Source organism: Fonsecaea nubica, assembly GCF_001646965.1.
Source record: "Fonsecaea nubica strain CBS 269.64 chromosome Unknown Scaff62, whole genome shotgun sequence".
Taxonomy (NCBI): Eukaryota; Fungi; Ascomycota; class Eurotiomycetes; order Chaetothyriales; family Herpotrichiellaceae; genus Fonsecaea; species Fonsecaea nubica.
This window is the reverse complement of record NW_019173735.1, coordinates 157,858-182,620: the sequence shown is the minus strand read 5'-3', so window position 1 is coordinate 182,620 and position 24,763 is coordinate 157,858. Positions and strand designations below refer to the sequence as shown.

Genomic DNA, 24,763 nt, shown 5'->3' with positions numbered 1-24,763 from the left:
ATCTGGGAGAGCAGTGCAAACCCAACTTCCAGACCCTGCTCTTCGTCTTGCTGAGTCTCTTTTATCTTCTGCAGAGAGAATCGGATGTGCGGATGTGTGATTGATGCGCTTAAGTCGATGAGGTAAATCTTCGACTCCGGAGTCTGAACGAGAATATTAGATGCGCGGAGGTCCCCGTGTGCGACTTGCGCACGATGTAGCGCCTGGAGCTTCGCGCGTATTTGATCTGCAATGTGTCGACTTATTGGGACCTGCGAGAGCGGCTGTCCATCGATCCACTCAAAGAGAATACCTGGGATTTCTTGGTGGACGGCCGAAGGAGGTCTATCCCACGTAAAAGGGTGGATTCCAAGTTTTTTGCATAAATGAATCTCTGTACTCGCCGGGAGTTTGATCCACCCGTAGCAGAACGGAGTTATCTGGCCGTTAAGGCCTTGATAGATCAAGGAGCCATTTGCACGGCATTCGATGAAGAAAGGGTCGAGGAGGTATCTTCGCTTCGTTCCTCGTAGCCGGGATGGGTTTAACTCCGGATGATCGAACTTAAACTTACTCGAGAGTTAACAGGTATACGAAGGGTTAAGGGGTAAATCTCAATGACATCGAACTCACCATCTTTAAGGCATATTGCTTGCCAGCAATGCGGACCTTGAACACATGGCCGGCGCCTCCCCCCCCGGCGTGGCTCAAGAAGTGGATTGCCCTATCCTTGTGTTCGAAGGGCTCGAGAAGGAGAGACTTTAAGTTGTGGGATCTTGACCAAGATTGCGGTTGAGCGTCTTTATCTGTGCATGGGGAATTTTCTGTTTCCATTTCGAGTGGTCCGGACATGGACAATGGTCTGGCTACGGTCTGAATAAGATTGGGAGACACAGTTTTGATACAGTGCCGAGGTGGCGCCGCGGAGAAGGCGGATCAGCGGGATAAAATGCGTTGATCAAGAGCCTAACTTGTATGGATACTCGGGGTTCATCACGGATGAAAGATTATCCTCGCTCAGAGTGGTGGGCGAGGTGGTTAGCCTCGGTCCAGCCTTGGCGCGTTCAACTGTCTTGAGCAGGGGAGGTGAAAAAACTATCCCTTCCGGATGGGTAGACCCCCTTACAGTGACCATATCGACTGCCAAACACCATGCTGCACTAGAGGGGGGACTGATCTGGTATTGCGCGGAAACTAAATCACTAACTGCCACAATAAGGAATAAACTACGGCGCAAGTTCAGCAAGAACACCCCCGGGCGGAAGTGTTGGTGACACTCTCTGTGTGCCCACCTGGTAGTAGCACGGGCGACCACTGCCATCTTTCATCTTCTGCCAGCTTCCCAGTGGCTGATACGATTCCTCGACAGAAATGTCCGACGCCGCCAGTAAATGGATGAACCAAATTGCTAAGTTGATTGAGACCAGCCCTTGACCAGCGTTTCCCCAGTGGAAAACGGCAGTCTCCAGAGGGGGCTTCATTTATGTCTGGGTTTCCCGCACCCGTGTACGCGGATACAGTATAGGAGTAGCTGGCGAAGTGGTTTCATGTATTCGTCCTGAGCTCCTGTCTTGGGTGAGTCTTTCATGTTGGATTTCCATTTCGCCGACAGCTTGGTATCTCCAGGAACACGGTTTGGGAACGGCGGCTTTCCCGAATGGATGGTACCAGCCCAGTCAGGGCGCAATCTGGGATCTTCCTGTAGATAAGACAGCGATCCCCAGGACATGGAAATTGGAAGGTGCAGGCCGCGGCCGCCCAGATGGGGTTGCGCCAGTTGGAGAGCCCGGTCGATGATAACATGATTGTGCTTCTTAAAAATGCTCCCTACACATTCTTCATCTGTGAGCTTGAGGTGGTACTGGGGTATTGGTGGTGGATGGTAAAGGTCCTCCGCCTCAACATCACGCAAAAGAACGTCCCCGTAACAATTCATGATCGTATTAAGAGTGAAATCGTCCCAGGGCTGGACACCCTCAATTTCGTAGGTCCCAGCAGGGTTGGTATTTGCACCCGGTTGAAGAGCTGTCCGATCAACTTCGGGGTTTGGAGATGTTAGATATTGAAGTAGCCTAGGCATGATGTAGCAACACCTGAATCTTTATGGTGCAGAAGGGCTTGAACACCGTAGCGAGACGGAGATCTCGCTCCACATAAGTAGGCAACCATCGAGAACTCCCACTTCAATAAAATGAGGGAGAGAGGACCGCATCTCCTTCGTAAGGATCTCGCGCATGACCTGCCCGTTTTTTCCTCACATGCAGACCCGGTGTCAAGGCTTTGAGGGTTGGAGAAATGGAGGAAGATAGTACTGTACAGCGAACCATAACGTGTTGGACGATTATTCGACAGACCTCTGGGCCCTAGAGCGGCAAAGTGATGCTGACGTCGCTATTGGCTGAGGTGAGAGATGGTATGGATGTGAGTCAGCTTTCAAGCCGAGGAGATGGGAAATCATGCACCGCCGGTACACATCCTGCTGGCACACACCGGCGAGGCATCTCTGATAGCCAAGATCCACGAAGGCGCCACCAATGCCGCCGTCTTCGAGGCATTCCTGAAACGGACGGCTCCGTCGTTGCGGCAGTTGGCCCGAATCCCAGTCTGTTGTGATCGTGTACATTGCGTCCTGTCACCGTGGCCCACGTACACAACAAAGTTGTGATGATATTGGCTGTCAAAACGTCGGCTAGCAACGAACCCCAGAAGCGTACTGCGTAACGGAGCGTGCTCGTCTGTTCGACGGAGTGAACTGCCCTGCTTGGCCAGGACTGCAAATGAGTCTGTGACCGTCCAGTCGGTATTGATGCCGGGCAAACCACTTGGGGGAGGCCTCGTCATGATCGATTTCACTGACGATATAGCCTCGGTCGTGCGGCCACGGTAGCCCGCCAACTTTTGCTTAAGAACTCCGTCAGTCCTGGTTTCAACCGGTGTGCCTGGTGGCCAGCCGGCGCCAAAACCACGACGCGTTGTATGCCATTTGAGACTCTCCCGCTATTCATCCGGGGAGTTCCCGCATCAGTGTCACCTTCCACACGGTGCAGGAGGAAACAAAGCGTGAGAAATCTTCACTGTATGAAACATTCCGCCTCTTCAATGATTCTTCAATGATGTCACTCTCCCCCCATTCGACCCTTTTGGACTGCCGCTCGAGGTGTGGTATTCGGCGTCGGGTGAGGAACAAAGGCGTCTCGCAGTCTATTGTCAACTCCGGTGCTCAAGGCGAAGCCTGCAATTATAATCATCTCGGAGGATCCCAAATACTTAAAATCCTGTCGCAGATCGATTCCGCCACCCCGGGGGGCACTTCAGATAGCGTGAGAGACTGGTGCAAGAGGAAATATGAGGTTGTGAGGTATCGTGGTGCCCCGGACGCAGCCTGTGGTGGGCGAGGTCAACACCTGAGCAAAGAGCATCTCTTTTCCCACAATCGAAACCACTTCTCCAGGGTCGAGGCTCTTCGATGATCACATCGTGCAGCAACCTGCAAGAACAATGTACTGACTCATCAATGTAAAGCTCATCGTTGGCGCACCGCTGCTCACCCCGACTGGGTGAGGTAGGGCGGCGTGGCTCACCTGCCTCACCCGGCAGGTTGGGCGGGCACGAGATGCCGGCAAAATCTGTGCGAGTCTAGCGTGTCTAGGCACCTCTCACAATCGGCCCTTTTCACCACGCCCTGTTATCGTTTCTCCCTGCATCAACTATACCTTAGCCGCGGCGGTAATATAGAGACGCAAGCAGGAAAATAGCCGAATATTTATGCGGATGCAAGAGCGAGATCTACCGCCATTGTCTCGATTGCAGACAAGGCACGAGAAGGGACAACACCACGACAGCACAAATAGATTGAGCGATGAAGTTGGGGGATCTCACCAACTAGTGCCCGACCAGGTAAAGCACGATGGGGCAGAAAGAGTCAAGTTCTCACGGAGTATTTCCCCAGCTACGTCAACAATATGCATGGACAAGCCCCGTTGCGGGATGGTGGATGATGGCCACACTGCTGTGGTCCTCGCATGCCGAGTTTCCAGCCTATCTCGCGTCTTACAGGCTCGTCGCTAGGGACTTCCCCATGTTCTCCTCGCATCCACCCTTGCTTCAGGCGGGGTCGCTCCAGAGTGGTGGGAACAACATCAGCGTGCATGGACAACAGAAGATCGAGGTCACCACCAAACTCTCGTCAACCGTCAACCAACGATGATGCGCTGATATACGAAACCCAGGACATTTTGGGCCTGAGGTCAAGCACTACGCACGCTCTTACGGAGTTTCTTGTGTTTGTCATGGCCTGATGCCTGCCCCCCACCTTGTAATCCCCAGGTCTTCCTTTGGGTTCCGTCGGTCCTGGTCAAATGTATAGAATGGCCTTGTGCGGTCCCTGGTCTAACCTACCCTCGTCTTTCCACCTTCACACTTTCTTGTCAAAACCGATCCTTGTACAAGCAGACTGCGGTCTTCTCCTGACTGATCATGACTCGAGCAGCAGATCCCTACTACAACCGCAAGCCTGTCCCTGGTAAGGCTGTGCTGGAATGATGCCTCCTGTCCGATGCTAACGAGGGTCACTTGTGCAGACGAACTGGTCAAGGATGTCGGCCTGACTGGATTGACACCAGAAGAAGAGTATTGGAACCGTGAAAAGAAGTTCACTGCACATGGAGCAGATGTAAGGCGTTTCAGCAACAGTCTCAAGGGCGGTATCGAGCCTCTTAACGATCCTTACTATGGTCGAAAACCGGTCAGCAGTCTGTCACTCCACACATTCCCAACCTTGCAGGCGGTGTAAGCTAACAAGTGGAAACAGAAGCCGAAATTGCCAATGTAGGCTTCACTGGCTTGAGCCCCGAAGAGGAATACTGGAACCGGGAACGCAAGTATAGCGCCACAGGTGTCGATGTCAGGAAGTTCAGCAGCAGCAAAAAGGGCGGATTGTCACCCCAAGATGACCCATACTACGGTCGCCGACGTGTCTCAGGTATTATTCTTTCTCTGATGCTTCTACAATCGGCGCCGTTTGATCAATTCTACTAACCATTCTCTTAACATCAGCCGCCGAGATCGCCAATGTCGCCCCTCTAGACGCCCACATGACTCCCGCCGAACAATACGAGGTCCGCGAGCGAAAGCAATCCCTCTTCCAGCTCTCCTCCGACCCGTTCGATATTATGGCCAACCGCAACCGCCAGTCCATCTCAGGAGCGACCACAGGTGCCTCTGCCGCCGCAACAAGGCGCCGTAGCTCAGCCGTCGCGCCAGACGCCGCAGCCGCCGCTTCACACAGCGGGTATCACGGCGAGAAGCTGGCGCCAATCGAGAGCAGGCCTGAGGGGCCACCTGCCACCAGCAACATCGAGGCGGGCAGTGGACATACCTCGGATACACTGAGCAGGGACTCGATCGACCCTGCGGAAGGGAGCCACGCACGCACCTACGACGCAGTGACGGCGGGACACAATCACCCTGTTGATCCAGATAGCGTTGCGCCGCACGAATTGCGATGAATGGATTGGATGGGTCCACCAACAAGAGTTGGAAGACTGACACCACTGTCCTCTGACTGAGGCGAAGCAAGTCGAGCGAAGGTGGAGGCGGTCGGGATGGTGATTGGCGATGGCAAAGATGATACCCTTTGGGACGAGATAATCTGCGATGCCAGCGACTGGGCTGTGACTTGTAATTACTGCCAATCTGTCCTGTCCTGCCCTATCATGTACGTTTGTTCTTTTCCTTAGTTGTTAAATCTACATGGAGAACATTTTCCCTTTGTCTACTACTGCCACTGCCTCTGCCTCTGCTACTGCTTCTTTGCTGTATTGCACATCATCACAGGATTTTTCTCCTGGCATGAATATAGTCTCGGCCATAATTTCGTAATCTATACTTCGTAGTTCGTAGTTCATAGTGTGGAAGTGAGTTCGAATCCGAATCCGAATCTGCATCCGAAGCATATCCTTCAAATACGAGACATCTCATCCGGACAGACACATGTGAAATCAATCCCCTTGTCCTTGTTCTTATCTCACGAGTGTCCTCTAAAGAGTGCGGACGGAAAATCTTTCTACCTGTGATTCTTCGAGACGTTCAGTCCTGTCAGTCCGGATGTATGGCCCCTGTTCGGGCTGGGAAACTCATCCACGCCCTGTTGGTCGTGATCCCACCATCGTGCGCCGGTCCGCGACATCATACTGAGCCGACCGTCATGCTCTTCAAACACCATCCATGCCATTCATACTGTAAATGGTCCTACACATAGAAAGGGACTCCAATGCCGCCACGTGGGCATGTTCGGAACCCTGCCTTGGGGAGGACGGATCGACCACATCCCAATGGCGTAGAGCTCGCTAAGTGTGCGCCAAGAGGAAGCGATGTTGACGCAGCGCTCCCCAGCATCGCACTGCCTGATCGTAGAAGAACCTGATCGTCAAGACCACACAGACGAGCATCCAATAAGCAGCCACTTCAAACGGCGTCCCTAATGCCCGAAATCCCCGGTACAAGGTTTTCCTCACCCACGGCCTCCTGGGAGGAGCCCATGTCAAGTCCTTCTCCAGACACAAGGGACAATATACAGGACAGTGGATGCGGTCCTTTTCCCGATAGTAGCAGTGACAACAGAAGAAGCCGCTGCTGTCTTCCTCGGGTGAATGGCACCAGTGTCGAACCAAATGTGCATATTTCCCCCTTTTGCCGAGCGCATTCCAGTCATCCTCAGATATTCCAAGCCCATTGCGGAACCTGGGGCTTTTTGCCCTGCGCAGCCTCGCCCAAAAGTATTCATACGACCGCGGGAGGATCTTGGAACATCGGTAACAGTAGCGAAATTTGTCCTTGGGCACCCAGCCGTGCGCGAGTCGTACATAGAGGGTAGGCAAATGTGGAAGGATGAAGCTGTATCGTTGATCGTGGAAGCGCAGCCAGTCTGAGCGCGTGACGTTTAGGGTAGGGAGGGCTGAGTACAGCAGGGCTTTGCAGGACAGTCCGAGACAGACGCGGTCAACAGGATGAAGATAACTAGCAATGTCGAGGATGATCTCGTGTGGGAGGCTGGTAATGTTTGTCTTTCTCCGAGAGGAGTTTGCAGAGGGGACACTCGTTACCGTGATATCGGTGTGTTTTCTGTCTCGGATGGTTTCTTTCCGCTCGCTGTCGCCTAGGCCAGATGTCAAGTCGAGCTTCACGGCGCACTCAGATTAGTATGTGCTCTCCCGCAACAGAAAAGGCCTATCAGAAGATACCTTTGAAGGAACGCTGAAGAATACCAGACGGTCTGCTGCAGGACAACTGTCCCAGAGTTTAGCTGCCTGCTGAGCTTGGTATGACCGTAACATTGTATCTCTGGTCAACCTCGCTCTGGCAGGAATCTGTGATGGCAGAAAATGTCGCTTGCAAGTGCAAAGAGGAAATTGAGATGCGATGAAACAGGCGGAAGAGTGAAGCCTTGTGAGTCGTGGTCGATGGCTTCTGTCCTTTTCTTTTTACAGGACTTGGTAGATAAGGCTGAGCAGAACCAAGCATGGGCGCATCTGCCTGGACCGTGGTCGGTTCAACACCATGATGCAGTGAGGGAGCAACAAGCAAGAAGAAAAGCAAGGCCGCACCTATCGGGATGGAGCTCGTATGCCTGGCATTGAAACGTGGCAGATGACATCCCCTCTCTAGATTGGCTCACCGGCTGTAGGCGCGTGTTTCTTCCCAATGGGAGTGCGGAACAGGGCGGACAACGGTTTGGGGACGGGGCGCAAAATGAAGGTGGATGCGTCTAACGACTAAAAGTCCGTGGATGCTGGGTGCATGCAGGGAAAATACAGCCTGATGAGCCGCTGGACTGGAGACTTTGGTCGAGTTGAAAAAAACGAGGGTAACAGACTTGGGCGTGAAACACATCCATCCCTCACAGCCTCGAACAAGACCCCGCAAGCCCGCTAAGCTTCTGACTGGGCACTTTGGGTTGAGAGATGCGGTCAGGCTGATCAGTTTTGAGCTGTGCCAATCACCGAGAGGGAGAGCTTGGAAGCTCCATTGTAAGCTTCACATGTCGGAGGATAGAGGCACAGAAAGCGAGTGGTACAGAGTGGTGAGAGCGTTGGGCGCAGGCAGAAGCGGGGCATCTCAGCTCATATTAACTGGGCAGCCTGGGGCGCAGCTGATCATTGTGGCTGCAGACCGCAACCCCGCCTTTGCTTTTGCTCATTATTTCCTTATTCGACACATCGATGACGTTAAAAGGTGTAGTTAGTAGGACACTAACCAGGTGGTAGGTCTTTAGGTTACAAGCTAATTATTTGCGGCACTAGCGCTTGCTAACATCACCTACTGTGCCCTGGGCGCAGTTACAACCCCTTTCCGAAACGATCATAATCCTGTTCATGCAGACCGTACTCCTGTATCCCATCCCTCACGGCTTCGGTGCTTCTGTAGAGAGAGCTCTTCATGTGCTGGTAGTCGACCCGGGGCTCCACCCAGCTGCCGTCGACTCCGTTTCCAAACACGATCGAACTCCATTTGTGGCTCAGATTCTCACTCATCTGAGTGAAATCGTCCACGGTGCCCTTGTTCATCAAATATTCCAGCACTGCATTGTCGGCGTCCCCTTCGGCATCGTAATACCAAATTGACTTGGCCGTCTCGAGACAACGGGCCACCGGCCAATTGCGGTATTCGATATGGCTGTGCTCCTGTCGGGCTGGGTTGTCCTCCCACCGCGCCACTTCAAATCTGCCCGCTCGGTTGCGCTTTTCACGATCCTCTGGTCGCGCCAAGGTATACATTGACCCGGATTGGAGGCTGAGTTGTTGCTTGATCCATGCTTTGGGCATCCGTCTCTGCTCAAACAGAGTCACGGCTTCCGACACGTCGATGGCGCCGCGGGCCACCTCGCTAATGACCTGGCCCAGGAATGCTCCGTCTTCAATAGCTGTTCCCGCACCTTGGGCCATATGGTTCTGCATGGCATGAACTGCATCGCCTATCATGACAATGTTCTTGGCTTTGTTGGACCAGGACGGCATTCGAGGTGTTTGCAGCAAAGGCCAGCGTTTGGTATATTTGACCAAACGCAGGAGCTTCTGGACGAACGGATGGAAGTTGGTATAGAACCTGTCATGGACACGGTCAGCCATGTTGAGATGGGGGCTATACCTCTCTACCCGTAGAAGTCTTCGATGTTGATGTCTTCCATTTTGGTCACATAGTCTTTTGACTCGGCTGCGGTCACGACATTCAGCTCTTTTCCTCCGCAAGTAGGATAGGTCAGCACATATCTGTCTTTTCTGTAAGCATCTCAACTCTACAGCTCCAAGAAGGGATTTTTTATACCCTTTTGGTCCGACCCAGGTGTCCAATCTGTTACCGACGAATAGTTTTGCCTCAGGAATTTCTCTGTAGATCAAAGAAAACGGTAGAACGCCTCGATAGGCACATAGCTTGTTGGGCGGATATGGCATGACGCCCGGATAGAGATATTGTCTGACCGTAGACCTGAGGCCATCCGCGCCGACCAAGAGGTCAAACTCGTACGTCTGTCCAGAGGATGTGACGACCATCACGGGGGACGAGCTGTCGTCGATGTGTTCCACTCTCGCTTGAATAATCAGCTTGACGCCATGTTCCGAGGCCGACTGGGCGAGTCCCGTGTAGAGATGGTCGCGACGGACCACCCACCACGGAAAGCCGGCCTGTCTCGCGACCTGTTTCGGATCAGTGCGTCCGATCAAGCGCAGTTCGCTCCCACAGTCCCAAGTGTTGAGTTCTTCCGGCTCGACCAGGTCATTCTCGATGATCTTGTCGACACCCCAGCGGATCAGTTGACGAGATACGTTGGGATGCAGCTGAATGCCAGCGCCAATCTCGCCTATGTCGACACCCTGCTCGAGGATCGTGACGTTACATCCACTGCGGGCAATGGCAATGGCAGCGGCCAGGCCACCGATGCCGGCGCCAACAATTCCCACTCGAATCAGTGGCATCTTGGTTGTCTGAGAACGGCCGTGATGTTGACAATACCACTTCCTGACCAGGGCCTCCGGGTATCAGGGAACAGGTAGAAGGTCTGCGGCCGTCGCATCCTGTGTAGACCGGTGAAGTGCGCTATCATCGTCGTGAGGGACATCCATGGAGATGCATGATGAGTTGGGGTCACCACGTCGTAACTCCTCCAAATACTGCGACTAGTTTCAAGGTGGTCTCCCCCACAGAAATAATATCTGCCGACTGGTTGCGGATGGACTTGGGAAGGAGAGCATGTGTGAACTACCAATGCCGGATCATTCGAGCATGCTTGCGTAAGACGACGCCCCGAGGGACGAAAGGGAGCTGGGGAAGAGGTTTGCGCAATTTCTCCGTCCTTGATCATCAAGGAAGCATTACCACATCTTTGCAGATGAGTAGCCGGCCCAGTACTGATACGTCGACTGGTAAAGTTCAGGAGGTGAAGAGGCTCTTGGACAAGGAGAAAGTATATGACACTTCCTCCGAGGATATTCGCTTATATACATGACTGTCGGCTTTTCCAAAACTTGATCTGCGGCGCCATTGTTCACCCATCACCTCGAGTTCATCCTGGGAAGAGACGTACACCCTCGCACGGTTCCCTTAGCGACTCCCACACCATCAATGGACACTTGATCGGTAAATACTGCATTCGCAGTTACTACTAGAAAGGCTCCTCAATTCGGGTTCGCAACCTCCAGCATCCTCAACTCGAGCGCCAATCAAATATTCTATTGCCAAAGAGCTTAGATCCAACTTCAGGTGCCATCTTGACAGCGTCCCCAATCGAGACACGAAACTGGCATGGGAGATGTACATCATATACATTGCCAATACGCACAGTGGTCGATCCAACCAAGACACGCTCTCTTTCCAGGGAAATGAAAGAGAAGTCTCAGAGCATCTAGTGTAACTCGCTCACACCAACAAGACGCGTTGCGCGCTGGCTATATTTATGCCGTGGCAGCTAGATTTTGTCTTTGGCAACTGCACTGCGATTTCAGGAAAGACGAACTCGATGTTCGAGAGAAGCAGATACAAAGTGTCTCAAAGGCGGTCGAATGGTCCACGAAGCTGCAGTCCCAGTCCCCTACACAGGAAAGTCGAGAAGCTGGTAAGTCAACCCCCAAGCTTACGCCTCGAGCCAGACTTTGACGGTACTCTGAGATTTGATAGGTTATGACAGCGCTGGACACATGATGGTCATCATATTTAGTAGAAGTCCTGATTTGCCGTAACCCCTCGCGTTTCAATCGCGGATCGCCAGTTTATGTACGCATGCCAACACACAGCAAGAAGATAAGTCGAAGGCTGCATATGGGAAGTGATTTGCTGACTCACTTAGGCACGGCTTCAACAGATCTGTGATCGGCAGGCAGGTTGAATCGTGGGCGCTCATTGCGGACGTCGACATGCAGATATTTATATCTCAATGTATTGCTCAAGGACGCGTTCACAAAGTGCCCTGTTATGTTTTTGGTGTTAAGGTCGACTTTATCAGGATCAAATTGGGCATGGCAATTTAATTCCCCGTTCAAAGGTGGGCAATCGTTCATTCGAAAGTTCAAACGCCCAATATTTACACGCGCTGCCACCTTGTTGACTCGCCAAAACATGCAAAGTGCGGTGGTAGAAAACAGATTCGATGCGTGTGATCACCCTACCAGCAGCCCGATCCGCCCCGAGTTCAGTAGCGGCACGTGGCTGGCTGGCGATCGTGGGCCGAACGATCTCGACACAGCTCAGCCACAGTTCATGGATAGAGAAGAAGCAACAACAACAAATAATAATGGACACCTCAGACGAGGATAGTGGCTAAGAAATTGCATGGTTCAGGGGAACTTTTGAGTTGTTTGCTTCCGTTTCGGGACGTTATGGACGTCCAAGTGGAGTTGATATGTCATCTTGATTGGCTTAATTGGAGCCAAGCAATGAACTAAGCTCCACCATCACAAGGCTATCTGTGCCTCCTTTGCCTCCTTTTCGACGCTTGCTTGGACTATTCCTTTTTACCTTTTCTCCGCCCCATTCCTACACAAATTCCATCACGTCGGTAGAAAGCCTCGCTTGGTCCCAAACTGACGACTGGACTCGAGATCGGTTTCTAAATTGGATGCGGAGCTGTTCCCACAATACCCATCCAAAAACGATCAACGGCTTTTGAGGCCTCCACAGCCTTTGATTTCAGATGAAGCACACGCTTCCTAAGCACCGGGCAGACTGAATGTGCCGTCGTCCGACCTGTTCGTGGGAGCCTGGAGTCCCCTCATGGGGATCCTTGCATGTTCAATATGCCGGATCGAGTGGCTTGCCTGAGAGGCGTTACATCTCCTTGAGACCTTGATCTCGCTAACCAATTTGGTGAGTCAATTTACAGCCAACGTGCCACATCCGAAGCGCCTTGTGGCAATTGCGCATTACAAGCGCTGTGGGTGGAACCTTGGATAGCCCCCAAATCTAGATGCTCGCCATGGCGTCGCCTGGTTCGGAGCATCTATAGAAAACCTATTGTGCCTACTTGTCCTTGTCCCCCTTCTCCTTTGTTGCGTGTGCTTTGTATCGCCAGTCCATTCCTTATCTCACGTTCGCGTGCCACTCGTTTAACACCATGCCGTCCTCATCACTCTTTCTGAGGTCGAGCACCACACTCGTTTCTGCTTTGTTGTTGCTTTCTTCGTCTGCTTTTGCTGATACTTCAACCTACTATGCGCTGGACACGGAATATTCGGGCTCAAATTTCTTCGATGGGTTCAACTTTTTTGCGGTTCGCGGAATGCCATTCGCTTTAGAGTCTTATTGCTGACGGGTGCACAGGACGCCGATCCGACCCATGGCTTCGTCACGTACGTTCACCGAGGATCATTTTGCGATGTCGAAGATTGACGCTGGACAGTTATGTTGATGAGGGTACGGCCCGGGACAACAACTTGATCTCTTCGAATGGCGGGTCGGTACAAATGAGAGTTGACAGCCAGAACCCATACAATGGCAACGTGGCGTACTCCGGTATCAACGGGGTTGGACGGCCGAGTGTCAGGATTGAAAGCGTCAAGTCGTGGACACATGGTCTCTTTGTCGCCGACATCAAACACATGCCTACCACGACAGATGGCTCAGGCTGCGGTGTCTGGCCGGCATTCTGGACTCTCGGTTCTGGCACGTGGCCTTATAGTGAGTTTTGTCCATTGCTTTGTCTGGACGCTCGTCCCGTGAGAGTTCCAGGATAGACGAACGGCACTCGTCGTTTTTCAAGGACAGGGATACTGACCTTTTTTACCTCAGACGGAGAAGTCGACATTATCGAAGGTGCCAACAACCAAAACACCGTCCTAACCGCGGCCCACGTTGCTGGCACCTGCGTTATTTCTCAAAGTCCCTTTGAAATGACCGGTACTTCGAACGGTGTCAACTGTCAGTACGACGTCAACACGGGCGCCAATGCGCAAGGTTGTGGTGCTTTCGACACCCACTCCAACAGCTACGGACCGGGCTTCAACTCCAACCGAGGCGGTGTCTATGCGATGGAGTGGACTTCGGACGCCATCAAGATCTGGTTCTTCCCCCGAAACTCCATCCCTTCGGACATCGCGTCTGGAACTCCTGACCCTTCGGGTTGGGGATCGCCGGCCTCCATCTTCAACGGCCCAGGCTGCGATATCGATGCCAACTTTGAGGATCACAGGATCATCTTTGACACCACCTTCTGCGGCGACTGGGCTGACGCGACCTGGTCCAGCGGTGGTTGTGCAGCCAGAACGGGCGTGAGTCAGTGCTCTGTCTTTGTTGGCAGCAACCCTGCGCAGTTCAGGGAGGCATATTGGGATGTCAACTCTGTCAAGATTTATCAATCCCGACCCGTCACCACGACAACTTCAACTTCTACCACAACTTCTACCACAACCTCGACCTCGACAACTACAACTACAACTACGACTACGACTACAACCACACTGGTCACCACGGCATCGACACCATCATCGACACCGTCATCATCATCGACCTCGACAACCACAACCACGCTGGTCACCTCAACGAGCCCCGTGTCCACCCAGTCAAGCAGCACATCGGCACCCACAACCGGTGGCCCTGTCATTGACACCACCAGCTCGACCGTGACGACCACCCAGCCTAGCAGTACATCGGTACCCACAACCGGTGGGCCTGTCATCGACACGACCAGCTCAACTGTGACGACCACGCCGTATGTGCCCACTACAACCCCCAGCAGCTCCACCAGCCTTCCTGAGACAAGCACCACGTCGCAATCCGTTACAGGAGGACCTTTCTTCCCCAGCAGCAGCAGCACCAGCACCAGCAGTAGTAGTAGCACCCATTACGGCGGAGGGCCAGCGACGACGTCCGAGCCATTCACCGCCACTACTACGACCTGGGCAGACTGGTCCGGCCCGAGCTCCAGCCCCGTGAGCCTCAGCACGCCTGGTTCATCGAGCTCGTCAACCTTCCAGTGGCAAGACTGGACCACCTCGAGCACCAAGCCTGTTGATCCGGCGACGACAACGTCAGCGACAACGTGGGGCGACTGGAGTGACTCGGACTCGATCGTGACCGTGACAATTACCAGTAAGTCTTGAGTCTCTCTCTCTCTCTCTCTCTCTCTCTCTCATACACAAAACACCGCTCCCTTATTTCTTTGATGTCGCCCAAGACCCTAGAGACTTGATAGGAAACTGACTCTCTTTTGTGCTTGTCGCAGAAACATGGACGGAACCGTGCTCTACAGGCTATACCACCAAGACCACCACCATCACGACCACGCACTGCGGCTGCACCGAGACGCCCGTGCCCACGGCGTGCATGACGACCGTGACCTTCACACCGTCTGCCGGCTGGCCATTCAGCAAGCCGATCGTCGCGACCGTGCCGTGCGCAGCCCCGGCTGGAAACACCTCGCCGCCCGTCGTGCCGACCTCGACCGCTCCGGCTCCAGGACCGAGCGGATCCTGGGGCTGGGGTAGCGGCAGCGGCAGCAGCAGCAGCGGCAGCGGCAAACCCGTATCGCCTGTCTCTGCGGCCTCGACGGGCACGGACACAGGAAGCGCGTGGGTGAGCCCGAGCGTGACCCTCGCGACCACCTTGACAGTCGCGCCCGTGCAGTCTTCCGCGCCCGCGTGGGTCGCCGCGGCCAGCAACTCAGCCACGCCGGTCACGCCGGTCACACCGGTCGCTCCCGCGAGCACCAGCCCCTGGGTGGCGCAATACACCGGCGCCGCGGGCCGCACGACACTGAACGGCCTTGCCATGCTCTCGGCCATCGCGGTCGCGCTGCTCGGCGTGTTTGCTCTGTAAAGAGCGGACGGTGTTTTGCGATCAGCGAGATTGTGGAGAAGGCAGTGAGTGAGTGGGTAAGAGACAGACAGACAGTGAGGCTTTCAGGATGGAACTTTGGTCAATGATTCGAGATGATAGACCGACCGATGCCGTGACAACGTTGAAAGGATGAAGTTGAGGGAGAAGATTGCATAATATTCATCTATCTATTTCCCCCGTGATTTGGATATATATACTAGGTATATACTCGGTATATATCTTGTATCTCGGAAACAAGCCTTTTTTCTGCCCTCTCTACCTCTTTTCTCACAGTCAATATTCATCTATCTATGCCTCTTTCTACATATGTACATATCTACATACTGTGTCTACCCGAATGAATGACTGTCTCCTTTAGTGAGGTCATGCATTCACGTTGTCCTTTTCGGCTACCCACAAGATATCAAAATGTCCGACAGGGCGACAGAAATACTCGTAGAAGCAGCAAAGATCCATGAGCGTTCAATCAGTCCTTTGATGTAGTGTCTTCCCATATCCATTACATGTACAACAACTATCGTTACAGTTCTACTCGAGTCTTGCCCTTGCTGTCTCTGCCTGATCCTCTATCCGTATCTCTGGACGCCGTAGACCGACATGAGTCCCCTCGACTTCTCCAACCAATTGGTCCACTCCATCATAACATCGTGATATCGTTCAAGGTCATGTAAGAGCCAATAACAGACAAACAAGAGGGCGGCACCTATTCAGCCGTCGACCGCAGGTTCAATCACCGATTCTTCCTATTCTCCCACCCATTCATGGTACGTCTAACCCCAAGTGTCTTCCTCACAGCTCCTGAAGAAAAGCTTGGTGAACCACCACCGCCGATCGAAGACATGGTGGTCTTGTGCAAAGTACTGGCCGGCTTGGCGAGGGAGTAATTCGTTAATGTCTTTGGGGCCGCTGCATCCTTCCAATTTTGATTCTCACCAGCAGCAGCATCTGGAACATGGGATTCCCGCTTTTGTACGGGGGATTGAGGAGGTGATGAGCTGTAAAGGCCGGCATACCGATTCTTAGATTCTGCGCGTGCTTCCTTCAGAGGTGTAGGACGTCCTTGAACTATGCCGTTACGGAAATTTAGTCTGTGCGAAGACAACTCCTCAGGGATGCCGCGCTTGGCAAGATCGCGGCCCTCACAGCCTTGATCAGAAAACGTGCCTCCACCGTCCATGGATCTACTTTGATGCACGGGCCCAACGTGCGATCCCACCGTCGAAAATCCCGGCTGCTGAGATGCTTGGGAAGCAGGCTTCGAAAAGAAGCTTCCGATAGTGCCCTGCCCTGAAAGGGATTTTGAAAGTTTTGGCTTCTTCGCAGGTGGGACAACATCAGACGAAGCCCTCCGGAGGCTCGAGACACTAGTTTTTAGCTGATAGCTAGCAGTGGTGAAGCCAAGAGACATGTTTGATGTAGAGAGCGCATCGACATTGGCCATAGTGGTTACCAATCCTGAGCCAGCAGAACCAGAGATAGCGTTTGGTCTGGCATAACTCGAGTAACCCCGAGATTGTTGCTTTTGGGCAGCAAGGACCTCTGCCAATGGCCTCCCAAACTCTGTAGTGCCATCTGTGGCGCCAGGAAGCATCGGCGTGGGTCGGCGGCTCCCATCGGAAGGCCAAATGTCATCGGCTGGGCTTTCTTCGCCCTTTATGCCCTCCAAATTCTTTGCTAAGTCTTCCTGGGATGGCATAGGCCGCCGAAGAATGCTTGCAATGTCCTCAATCACTCGATCGTGGAACAGTGGACCGACTTGAGAGAGATGACGTTGGACTTTGAGAGGGAGAAACTGGGAGAGAACGGATTCGGCTTGATCCCGGGATTGCATCACGGGAAAAGTCATGGTGAGAAGAGCCTGAGCTCGTGTCATGGCGACATACAGTAGTCGACGTTCCTCATCGGTGTTCTCGGCTCGAGAATGAGGAATGGAACCGTCATAGACAGCTGGGATGAATACGACGGGCCACTCCAGACCTTTTGCTGAGTGAATAGTTGAAATGGTGACACGAGGCTTGTCCTTTCCTTCCTCGGTATTCTCAACATCAGTTGAGAGCACAATATTTGCCAGAAATTGAGCAAGAACTTCCTGGCCCCCGTTAGAGACCTGCTGTTCCACACCTTCAACAGTCGCAAGAGGTTCTTCAGTGGCACTCTGTAGCAGAACTTCAGAGGCATGCGTGATGAGTTCTTTGACGTTCTCAAGTCGGTCCTCGTGGTCGTCCTTGTATTTCTTCTTCAAATAGTTCTCAAAATCCAAAGATTCCACGACAAAATCAATCAGCTTCGAGGGAACAGTAGCGGCAGGATGGACGGTATTCAGCTTTTGTCGGCCGGTTCTAATGAGGTTCACCAGGCGGCCCAGCTCCTGCTCTGCAGGCTTCGAAAGCCTCTTCTCGGGTGTTAAATCTCCTGTGAGAACCTTCTGCACTACAGCCCAGAGTGAGAGCTTATGTTCTTCCGCGAGCTTGATCATCTCAGCAACTGAGGTATCTCCAATCTTGCGTGCCGGCGTGTTTATAATGGCAGTGAAAGCCTGATTGTTGTCAGGATGGCTGATTGTGCGGAGGTAGTCGATGATGATTCGAATTTCCACGCGGTCAAAGAAGCGTTGGCCACCAACCATCCGGTAGGGAATGCCAGCGTTTGCCAGCGCTCGTTCGATAAGCAACGAAAGATACGCTGATCGGAGGAGGATGGCAATATCAGAGTGCAAAAGTAGACCACCAGTCATGGTCATCGTCCTCTTGATCTCGCTAGCAATCCACAAGGCCTCCTCATTTGGATTGGGTAGACGCCGAAGCACTGGCTGACTTCCATGACAGTGAGTCGCTTTCATTTTCTTCTGCGGACGGTCGCTGTCTTGTTCAATGACATCCTGGGCAAGTTTCAGGACGGCCGAAGCAGAACGATAATTTTCCTCTAGATTGATGACCACTGTCTCCGGGTAAAAGACTTTCATTCGTCGTAAATTCTCAATCTCCGCAGATCGAAATCCATAAATGCTCTGGTCTGGATCACCAACAATGGTTATCTTTCTGTTTGCCGACGCCAGCAATTTCATCAATTCGAACTGTACAATGTTGGTGTCTTGAAACTCGTCAATCAACAACGCTTCGATGTTGGACACGCAGGCCGGATACGCTCGCAGAAGATCAACACATCGTAAGAGCAGGTCGTCATAGTCCAGCATTTTGGATGTTGCTAATGCTGCTTCATACTCGTGGAAGATGGTTATGAACTCTTGTTCCTTGAGTTCCTTGGGTGGTTTCTTGGGCAGGTCTTGCAATGTTTTCCCTTTGGCCTTATGACTAGAAATTCTGCCTCTTGCATTTTTGGGTTCTATTGACAGCTTGAGACGTTTGAGGATGCGCTTGATTATGCTATTGCTGTCCGAACTGTCGGCAATCCCAAAGCCCTTGGGTATTCCAATCAGATGGCCGTATGCGACTAGGTAACGTCGACAGATGGAGTGGATAGTCCCGAGAACCAGCTTTGACTCGAGTTCGCACCCGACAAGGTCTCTCAGCCTTTCCCGCATTTCTCGTGCGGCTTTGATGGTGAACGTGCAACAGATGACATTTTGAGGGTTGTGGCCGTAGTGGGCAATAAGATACGCGACACGACACGTCAACGTCTTTGTTTTGCCGGACCCGGGGGGAGCCAGGACTTGGAGGACTGATGCTGGCGAGGTCACTGCAGCTCTCTGAGAGGCATTGAGCCCTACGAGGAGCTGCATCTCTCATGCAGGTCGCCGATTGACATGGATTCTGCGCTGAATTGTGCAGACAGACGAAGACGCGTCGAAGCCAGAAGCGCGATAATCTTGGCAGTCGCGAAATCATGTGATCGTCATTGCAGTGAGACCTTGTTGGAACTTCATGCCAATTCCTCAGTCCTCAGGTCCTCAAGTCCTCAACCTTCAGCGCCGTCAAATCCTACCAGAAAGAGCTACGAAAACTGTTGGGCCGTACGTTCTGCTGAAATTTCTCTTGAAGATGCTCTTCGAAACCGGATCAACCTCCTGAAGTTGGGTAGTTGTGTCCGTGCGCAGTAGAGCAGCCCCACCAGAACAACTGCAGTCGATTCACACGAGGCGTGAGCACATGCAGCTCTGCCCTCCATTAGCGGCACATTTTGCGTTCTGTGGGCGACCGATGGGAAAATGTTTCTCATCAACCATGGATACATTGGGAGCTACGAGGCTCACATCGACGCTCCTGGCGAATCAGAGAACAGCATGAGTGTGCCCACCCTGAATATTGTTGCCCGCGTCCTGGAGTTTGGTTCAACCACAAAAAGAGCATTTGGTTCAGGCGCCTGAATGAAATTTAGCGTCTTTCTCGAGAACTGCGACGAAGCACTGCTTTTCGATCCACTTCTCGAGCACGTGCTGCAAAGGACCTTGTGAGAACACATCAGACTCAGGAGGTCCTCGTTGATCCATTCAATCATGGTATGGTCATTGGCTAATTGACGACCTTTGAACTCTATTCCTTCAGAGCCAGAGGACCAACGTCGCCTGGCCCATCGCTAGGTCACTGGACCGATACAAGTGAGGTTGATTTCTCAGTGTATTGTTCCCAGCCACTGCATTTAATTTGAATAGTGAAGAGTGAACAGGTGAGGTGACAGTGAACCAGCTGAATGCTTGAATAGAATTTCCATTCTGCTGCCCCTTGGGGCTATTGGCAGGGCTCATTCAGCCTCCCAACGGAACTGAACAATGGTATTGGCCAGACCTATTGTGATGAATTGGAACCAGATATTGTTCTTTGCAGAACCAAACTTGACGGTGAGAGCGATTTCTCTCTGGTTGTTCTATGAAAAAATACAAATACCCCGTCCTTGCTCCCTCCACCTGTGTCTCTCCTATACCATCTGCATACACTCTGTACACTGGACTCGACAGCTCGACCAACATCCAGACTCAACACCAGCTACAACAAAAGCAACACAACAGCCTCGACGTCTACTGCTCGGTCACCAGCAGTCAACCTCACATATACCCAGAACACCTCCAAGATACAACACCTGATCACCATTAATCACCATGGCCGCCACAACTTCGACTCCCAGCACCTCTCAATCGTCCAACAAGAACCAGAAGTTGGAGCTGGACACCGCCCAACACAAGTCCAACCAAGCCGCCACCTCAAAGCAAGTGGCATCCCCAAAGCCAACCAAAGTCGTCAAGCCCACGCCGCTGCGTCGACGTGAAAAGGCGTCCCTCTTTCACAAGCCTCAGAAAAGAAGCCCACTTGTCGCCATTGGAGCCGCCAAACTCAACGCTCTCGGCAACAAAGAGATACTCTACGACCTTGTCAAGCCTTCTCCAGGCATGCGTCCCCACAAGGACATCTACACCGTCCCGTCTGCTCGTGGCTACAAGCGAATAACCGTCACCAAAATCATGGCGGCGCCTAAGACTCTCATCGCTCCGCGAGCGATCGACAACTCCGCCTCAAAGGAGCTGCTGGAGCTGTTTGAGAAAGGCAGAGCAGAGAAGCAGAGACAAAAGGAGATCGACGCGCTGTTCAACTAGGAACAGTGAGAATTGAAGGAAGTGGCAAGAACCAGCCGTAACAGCAGCAACAGCAACAGCAACAGCAACAGCAACAACAGTCATCACCAATGCTGTCTCCCGCCACCCTCCAGAGAGACTTCCATAACAACACCATGGAAGCAACCCAGAAGCTCAACACCGCCGACATACACCACAATCACCAAAGTCATCTCTTCCACTCTTCCGGTTCTCACAACCCTCAAGCAGACCTAGACCTCCACCTCAACCTCAACAACCAAACACCCGTTACCCAACAAGAACCCACATCTTGAACGACAGTCAGCAGAGAGACACACCGGTCCAAGGAAGCAAGCACTTGGAACAGAATTGTTTGCCTGCTTGTCAAGGACAAATCGGCGTTCGTGCTTGCAACGTTCGCGTGGTGGGAGTAGGCCAAAACAGAGCTATAGCCCAACCAACAACCCCATTCACTGTCGTCAGTGAACAAGAGGATGGATATGGAGGAGGATGTTAGCGATGGGAAGGATCATGTGGACAATCTACAGTAGATGGATGGTCATTACGAAGGCTGTTAGGTGAAGATACCTAGGTGATCACCTATTCTATGAGAAGGAAGTGAAGTAAAGTGAAGTGAAGGAACAGGTAGTAGATAGAAACTGTCAAATGGAGATACATTGTCTTCACCACTGCCTTGTCTTGCCTGCCCTGCCCTGCCCTGTCACACCGTAATCCTGTCGCCTCCAAGGATTATTTCCCGTGACAACAGTAACGACTACCTCTGTGAAATGCACTGCCTACGATTATTCGCCAGTGTAAGCAGCTTTCCTCATCTCATTCTCGTCCTTAAATTTATTTCCTCGTCTCCCTGTCCCTCTCGAGCTTCCATCAATCCCAAGTCTCACCACCATTGACATCTCACCACAGCTCACTTCTTTGTCTTTCCCTTGTTTCTTCGTTCTTTATTCCCGAGTCCTACCAAGCCAAGTAAGTCACCCACCCGGCCATTGTCAAGATGAACAAGCACTCTGCAAGCCAAAACCAAAGTCTCTTCCCTCATTCCGCTAAACCCTTCACACATGCAAAGGCCGAGGCATTCGCCAAAGCCAAGGCAACGGCACTCAAGCACGGCAGGGTTCTCACGCAGGGTTTCACGCCGTCCATAGACATGAGCGGCGTCAAGTTCTTCGGCCCGCTCGACGAGGTGGACGCCCAGAGTCATCCGAAGTCGCCTTCCAGCGTGGACAAGGATCGGCGCGCCGAGATTGAGAGAGTCGAAGAAGCGCGCCTGAAGACAGCTTCGGAGACGGGCCGAGCAGAGAGAATCGCGCAGGCCGAGGCGGAGAAGATTGCCCGCAAGAAGGCAGAGGAGGTAAAACGTCATCTTCGAGTGCAGACGCTCCTGGCTGAAAGACGGGCTCAAAGCGTTGCAATTCGAGCAGCGACCGCGTCTCGGGGCCGGAGAAGAAAGCATGCCACTGGCTCTGTCGCTGTCGCTGTTGTGCAGAAGGGAGCCGTCAGTAGCAAGAACCCTGCTTCTCGGTCTAACAGCATTGCGGCACCGACGGGCGTCAACAACAGCAACATCGGCAATGGAAACGGACAGACTGTGAGTGGAGATGAACACGGCGGCCTCTAATGCACACAATAGTACCCGGTACACTCAGGTGAGCTTTGATGACATAGAAGGTGCCAGGAAACTTCATGTCGAGGAACGACACAGTGCGATAGTTCACTTCGAAACCGCGTTGGCGAAGTTTGACACCCGCTGTGGCATGAACCATTGACAAGTAGATGCCGGGCTGGTAGTAATCATGTTCCTCCAACAAGGTCTTTGAGGCTATGGTCCACCCAAAGTTGGATGAGGGAGACAATAGAAAAGAGAAGGGCAGCGAGTAAGTCAAGCTTGATGATTGAGTGTACGATGTGTGTGACCAGGACCTGTCCTGACAAGACAAGCAGAGAGACGAGAAAAGGAGAAAGAGTCACAAGTGAGTGCAGAGAGAAGCCCAGCTCACAAGGGCCAGCTCAGGGCCTCAGGCCGATCACTCCCACGATGGGGTGTATCAGGCACCCATCAGGAGTGAAGCGATACACATTAGGTAAACGATGCCACTGGCACCATTCATGCGCAACAAGTCATCGTCTTTCTGAGATCTTGCAGAGTTCTGCAAGCAACAGTGACTTTATGGGCCACGCCATAGAAAACACGATGGAAAAGAAAAGAAAGGCAAAGGTAGAGAGGTGCAGGTGTACACGGTGTACTCGTAGTCATTCAACTCTGCGATGCGACCCGGCGTCTTCTTCTGCCTCGAGAAGGGTTTGTTACGGATTGACTCCTGAGTGTTAGATCCCTTGTCGAGTCACGAGTCCTCCAGTTCATGTTTTTTCAGAGATATATTTCAGCCAGACTTGGTAGGAAACTTGAGCGTGTTAAACAATGGGCATGTATTTCTGTACAAGGACCACTGGAGGAGATGTCGATCTTGAACAAAGCCCGGACGACAATGAATATCTGAGTGCATTGTTGTTCATCACTAGCCGAGTGAGCCTGGATCAATGCAACAGTCCTGTTCTGCTGATTAGTATGTTCGCAGTCGTAGCATAACCTTGGAGGCCGTAGAGGTCTTGAGGAATGGGAGGTTGAAACTATTGTGTTCTCCGCAGCACTGCAGCCCTGCAGCCCCGCCACAGACCATTCGTCACCTCTAAGGAGAACCTGTCTATTCCAACTCCCAATCGAACAAACACCTTGTCTTGCTTTGTACCTTGCAGGACCACCAAACGCACCACACCCTAACAAAGAAAACACACAAGCCCTCTCCCTCCGTCACCACATTTCCCACATCCACGGGCCAGAAAACATCCATCAGAATGAGGCTCCTCTCCTCCCTCCTCGCCGCGGCGTTTGCCCTGGCCCACCTCGTCTCCTCCAGCGGTCTCGAGATCGAGTACCAGACGCCGGACATTGAATGTACGAGAAAGACGCACAAGGGGGACAAGATCGACGTGCACTACCGGGGCACGTTGCAGAGCACGGGCAAGGAGTTTGACTCGTCGTACTCGCGAGGGTCGCCGTTGAGCTTTGAGCTGGGCGCGGGGAGGGTTATCAAGGGGTGAGTTGTGCCAGGCTCTCTTATTTGTGGCAAAAGAGGGAGGGGGGTTGAAGCTCGTGAACTGGCTGAGTGATTGACTGACTGACTGACTGACTGTGTCTGGACTTATCTTGTAGATGGGACGAGGGCCTACTCGACATGTGCATCGGGGAGAAGAGGAAGCTGACCATCCCACCCGAGATGGGATATGGCGAGAGGAGTGTCGGACCAATTCCGGGTGGTAGCGTGCTGGTCTTTGAGACCGAACTGATGGGTATCAAAGGCGTCAAGAAGGACGAGTTGTGATCCAACCCGGAAAAACAAGGGCGGACAGGAAAGGGGAAGTACGAAAGATGCAACTGTCCTCTGTCTTTGAGGCGGAAGTGTGTGTCTCCAACTTCCAAAAGAGCACTCCTCAGAAATGAGGCTTGTTGATCGCCTCAAGGATATGAGTCTCCGGTGTTGCGGGATTGTCTACACAACCTTCCCGCCATTGTCCGTGGGTTCTCGTGCTCAACTGAGGACTGTCACAAGGCCTCCTCAATAAGGCCTTAGAGAGACCCGTCGCTCTTCTGGAAAGCTCGAGTGATCACTAGCAGAGCTCGTGGACTTGGCCTCTCCCTATAACCACATTCATGAAAACTGGCACCAGCAACAAAAGCGCCGTTTCAGAGAAGAAAATGATGTTCACGTCGATGGATCAAGAACATGGATACACTTAGAAAAAACCTCAACATCACTCATTGCCTCGATAAGTTCCATCGCAGTCGGGGGGTATCATAAAACATGCTGTATCTATCAGGTGAGGCTCCGTTGACTCTGCTGGAGTAGTCGTAAAAGTAGA

The 24,763-nt window shown here is 52.6% G+C and overlaps 8 protein-coding genes across 8 annotated transcripts; 5 read left to right on the top strand and 3 right to left on the bottom strand.

Annotated features, from left to right (window-relative positions):
• Nucleotides 1–1,456: 1,456 nt before the first annotated feature.
• On the bottom strand, nt 1,457–2,059 carry AYO20_08200 (hypothetical protein; the record flags this gene model as incomplete). The annotated part of the gene is made up of 1 exon (XM_022646481.1): nt 1,457–2,059. The coding sequence occupies one exon, from the start codon at nt 2,057–2,059 to the stop codon at nt 1,457–1,459; it is 603 nt and encodes a 200-aa protein (XP_022497604.1).
• Nucleotides 2,060–4,455: 2,396 nt separating this feature from the next.
• On the top strand, nt 4,456–5,486 carry AYO20_08199 (hypothetical protein; the record flags this gene model as incomplete). Its single annotated transcript, XM_022646480.1, has 4 exons — nt 4,456–4,501; nt 4,560–4,730; nt 4,790–4,960; nt 5,035–5,486. 4 exons carry the CDS (start codon nt 4,456–4,458, stop codon nt 5,484–5,486), a joined length of 840 nt encoding a protein of 279 aa, XP_022497603.1.
• Nucleotides 5,487–8,315: 2,829 nt separating this feature from the next.
• On the bottom strand, nt 8,316–9,950 carry AYO20_08198 (hypothetical protein; the record flags this gene model as incomplete). Its single annotated transcript, XM_022646479.1, has 3 exons — nt 8,316–9,081; nt 9,132–9,245; nt 9,301–9,950. The coding sequence occupies 3 exons, from the start codon at nt 9,948–9,950 to the stop codon at nt 8,316–8,318; spliced, it is 1,530 nt and encodes a 509-aa protein (XP_022497602.1).
• A 2,630-nt stretch (nt 9,951–12,580) lies between these two features.
• On the top strand, nt 12,581–15,279 carry AYO20_08197 (hypothetical protein; the record flags this gene model as incomplete). The annotated part of the gene is made up of 7 exons (XM_022646478.1): nt 12,581–12,736; nt 12,787–12,815; nt 12,866–13,143; nt 13,255–13,737; nt 13,812–14,052; nt 14,105–14,553; nt 14,714–15,279. 7 exons carry the CDS (start codon nt 12,581–12,583, stop codon nt 15,277–15,279), a joined length of 2,202 nt encoding a protein of 733 aa, XP_022497601.1.
• Nucleotides 15,280–16,030: 751 nt separating this feature from the next.
• AYO20_08196 (hypothetical protein) lies at nt 16,031–19,039 on the bottom strand (the record flags this gene model as incomplete). Its single annotated transcript, XM_022646477.1, has 1 exon — nt 16,031–19,039. One exon carries the CDS (start codon nt 19,037–19,039, stop codon nt 16,031–16,033), a length of 3,009 nt encoding a protein of 1,002 aa, XP_022497600.1.
• A 1,314-nt stretch (nt 19,040–20,353) lies between these two features.
• On the top strand, nt 20,354–20,845 carry AYO20_08195 (hypothetical protein; the record flags this gene model as incomplete). The annotated part of the gene is made up of 1 exon (XM_022646476.1): nt 20,354–20,845. The coding sequence occupies one exon, from the start codon at nt 20,354–20,356 to the stop codon at nt 20,843–20,845; it is 492 nt and encodes a 163-aa protein (XP_022497599.1).
• Nucleotides 20,846–21,839: 994 nt separating this feature from the next.
• AYO20_08194 (hypothetical protein) lies at nt 21,840–22,463 on the top strand (the record flags this gene model as incomplete). Its single annotated transcript, XM_022646475.1, has 1 exon — nt 21,840–22,463. The coding sequence occupies one exon, from the start codon at nt 21,840–21,842 to the stop codon at nt 22,461–22,463; it is 624 nt and encodes a 207-aa protein (XP_022497598.1).
• A 1,235-nt stretch (nt 22,464–23,698) lies between these two features.
• Nucleotides 23,699–24,225, top strand: AYO20_08193 (hypothetical protein; the record flags this gene model as incomplete). The annotated part of the gene is made up of 2 exons (XM_022646474.1): nt 23,699–23,940; nt 24,057–24,225. 2 exons carry the CDS (start codon nt 23,699–23,701, stop codon nt 24,223–24,225), a joined length of 411 nt encoding a protein of 136 aa, XP_022497597.1.
• Between the last annotated feature and the right edge of the window lie 538 nt (nt 24,226–24,763).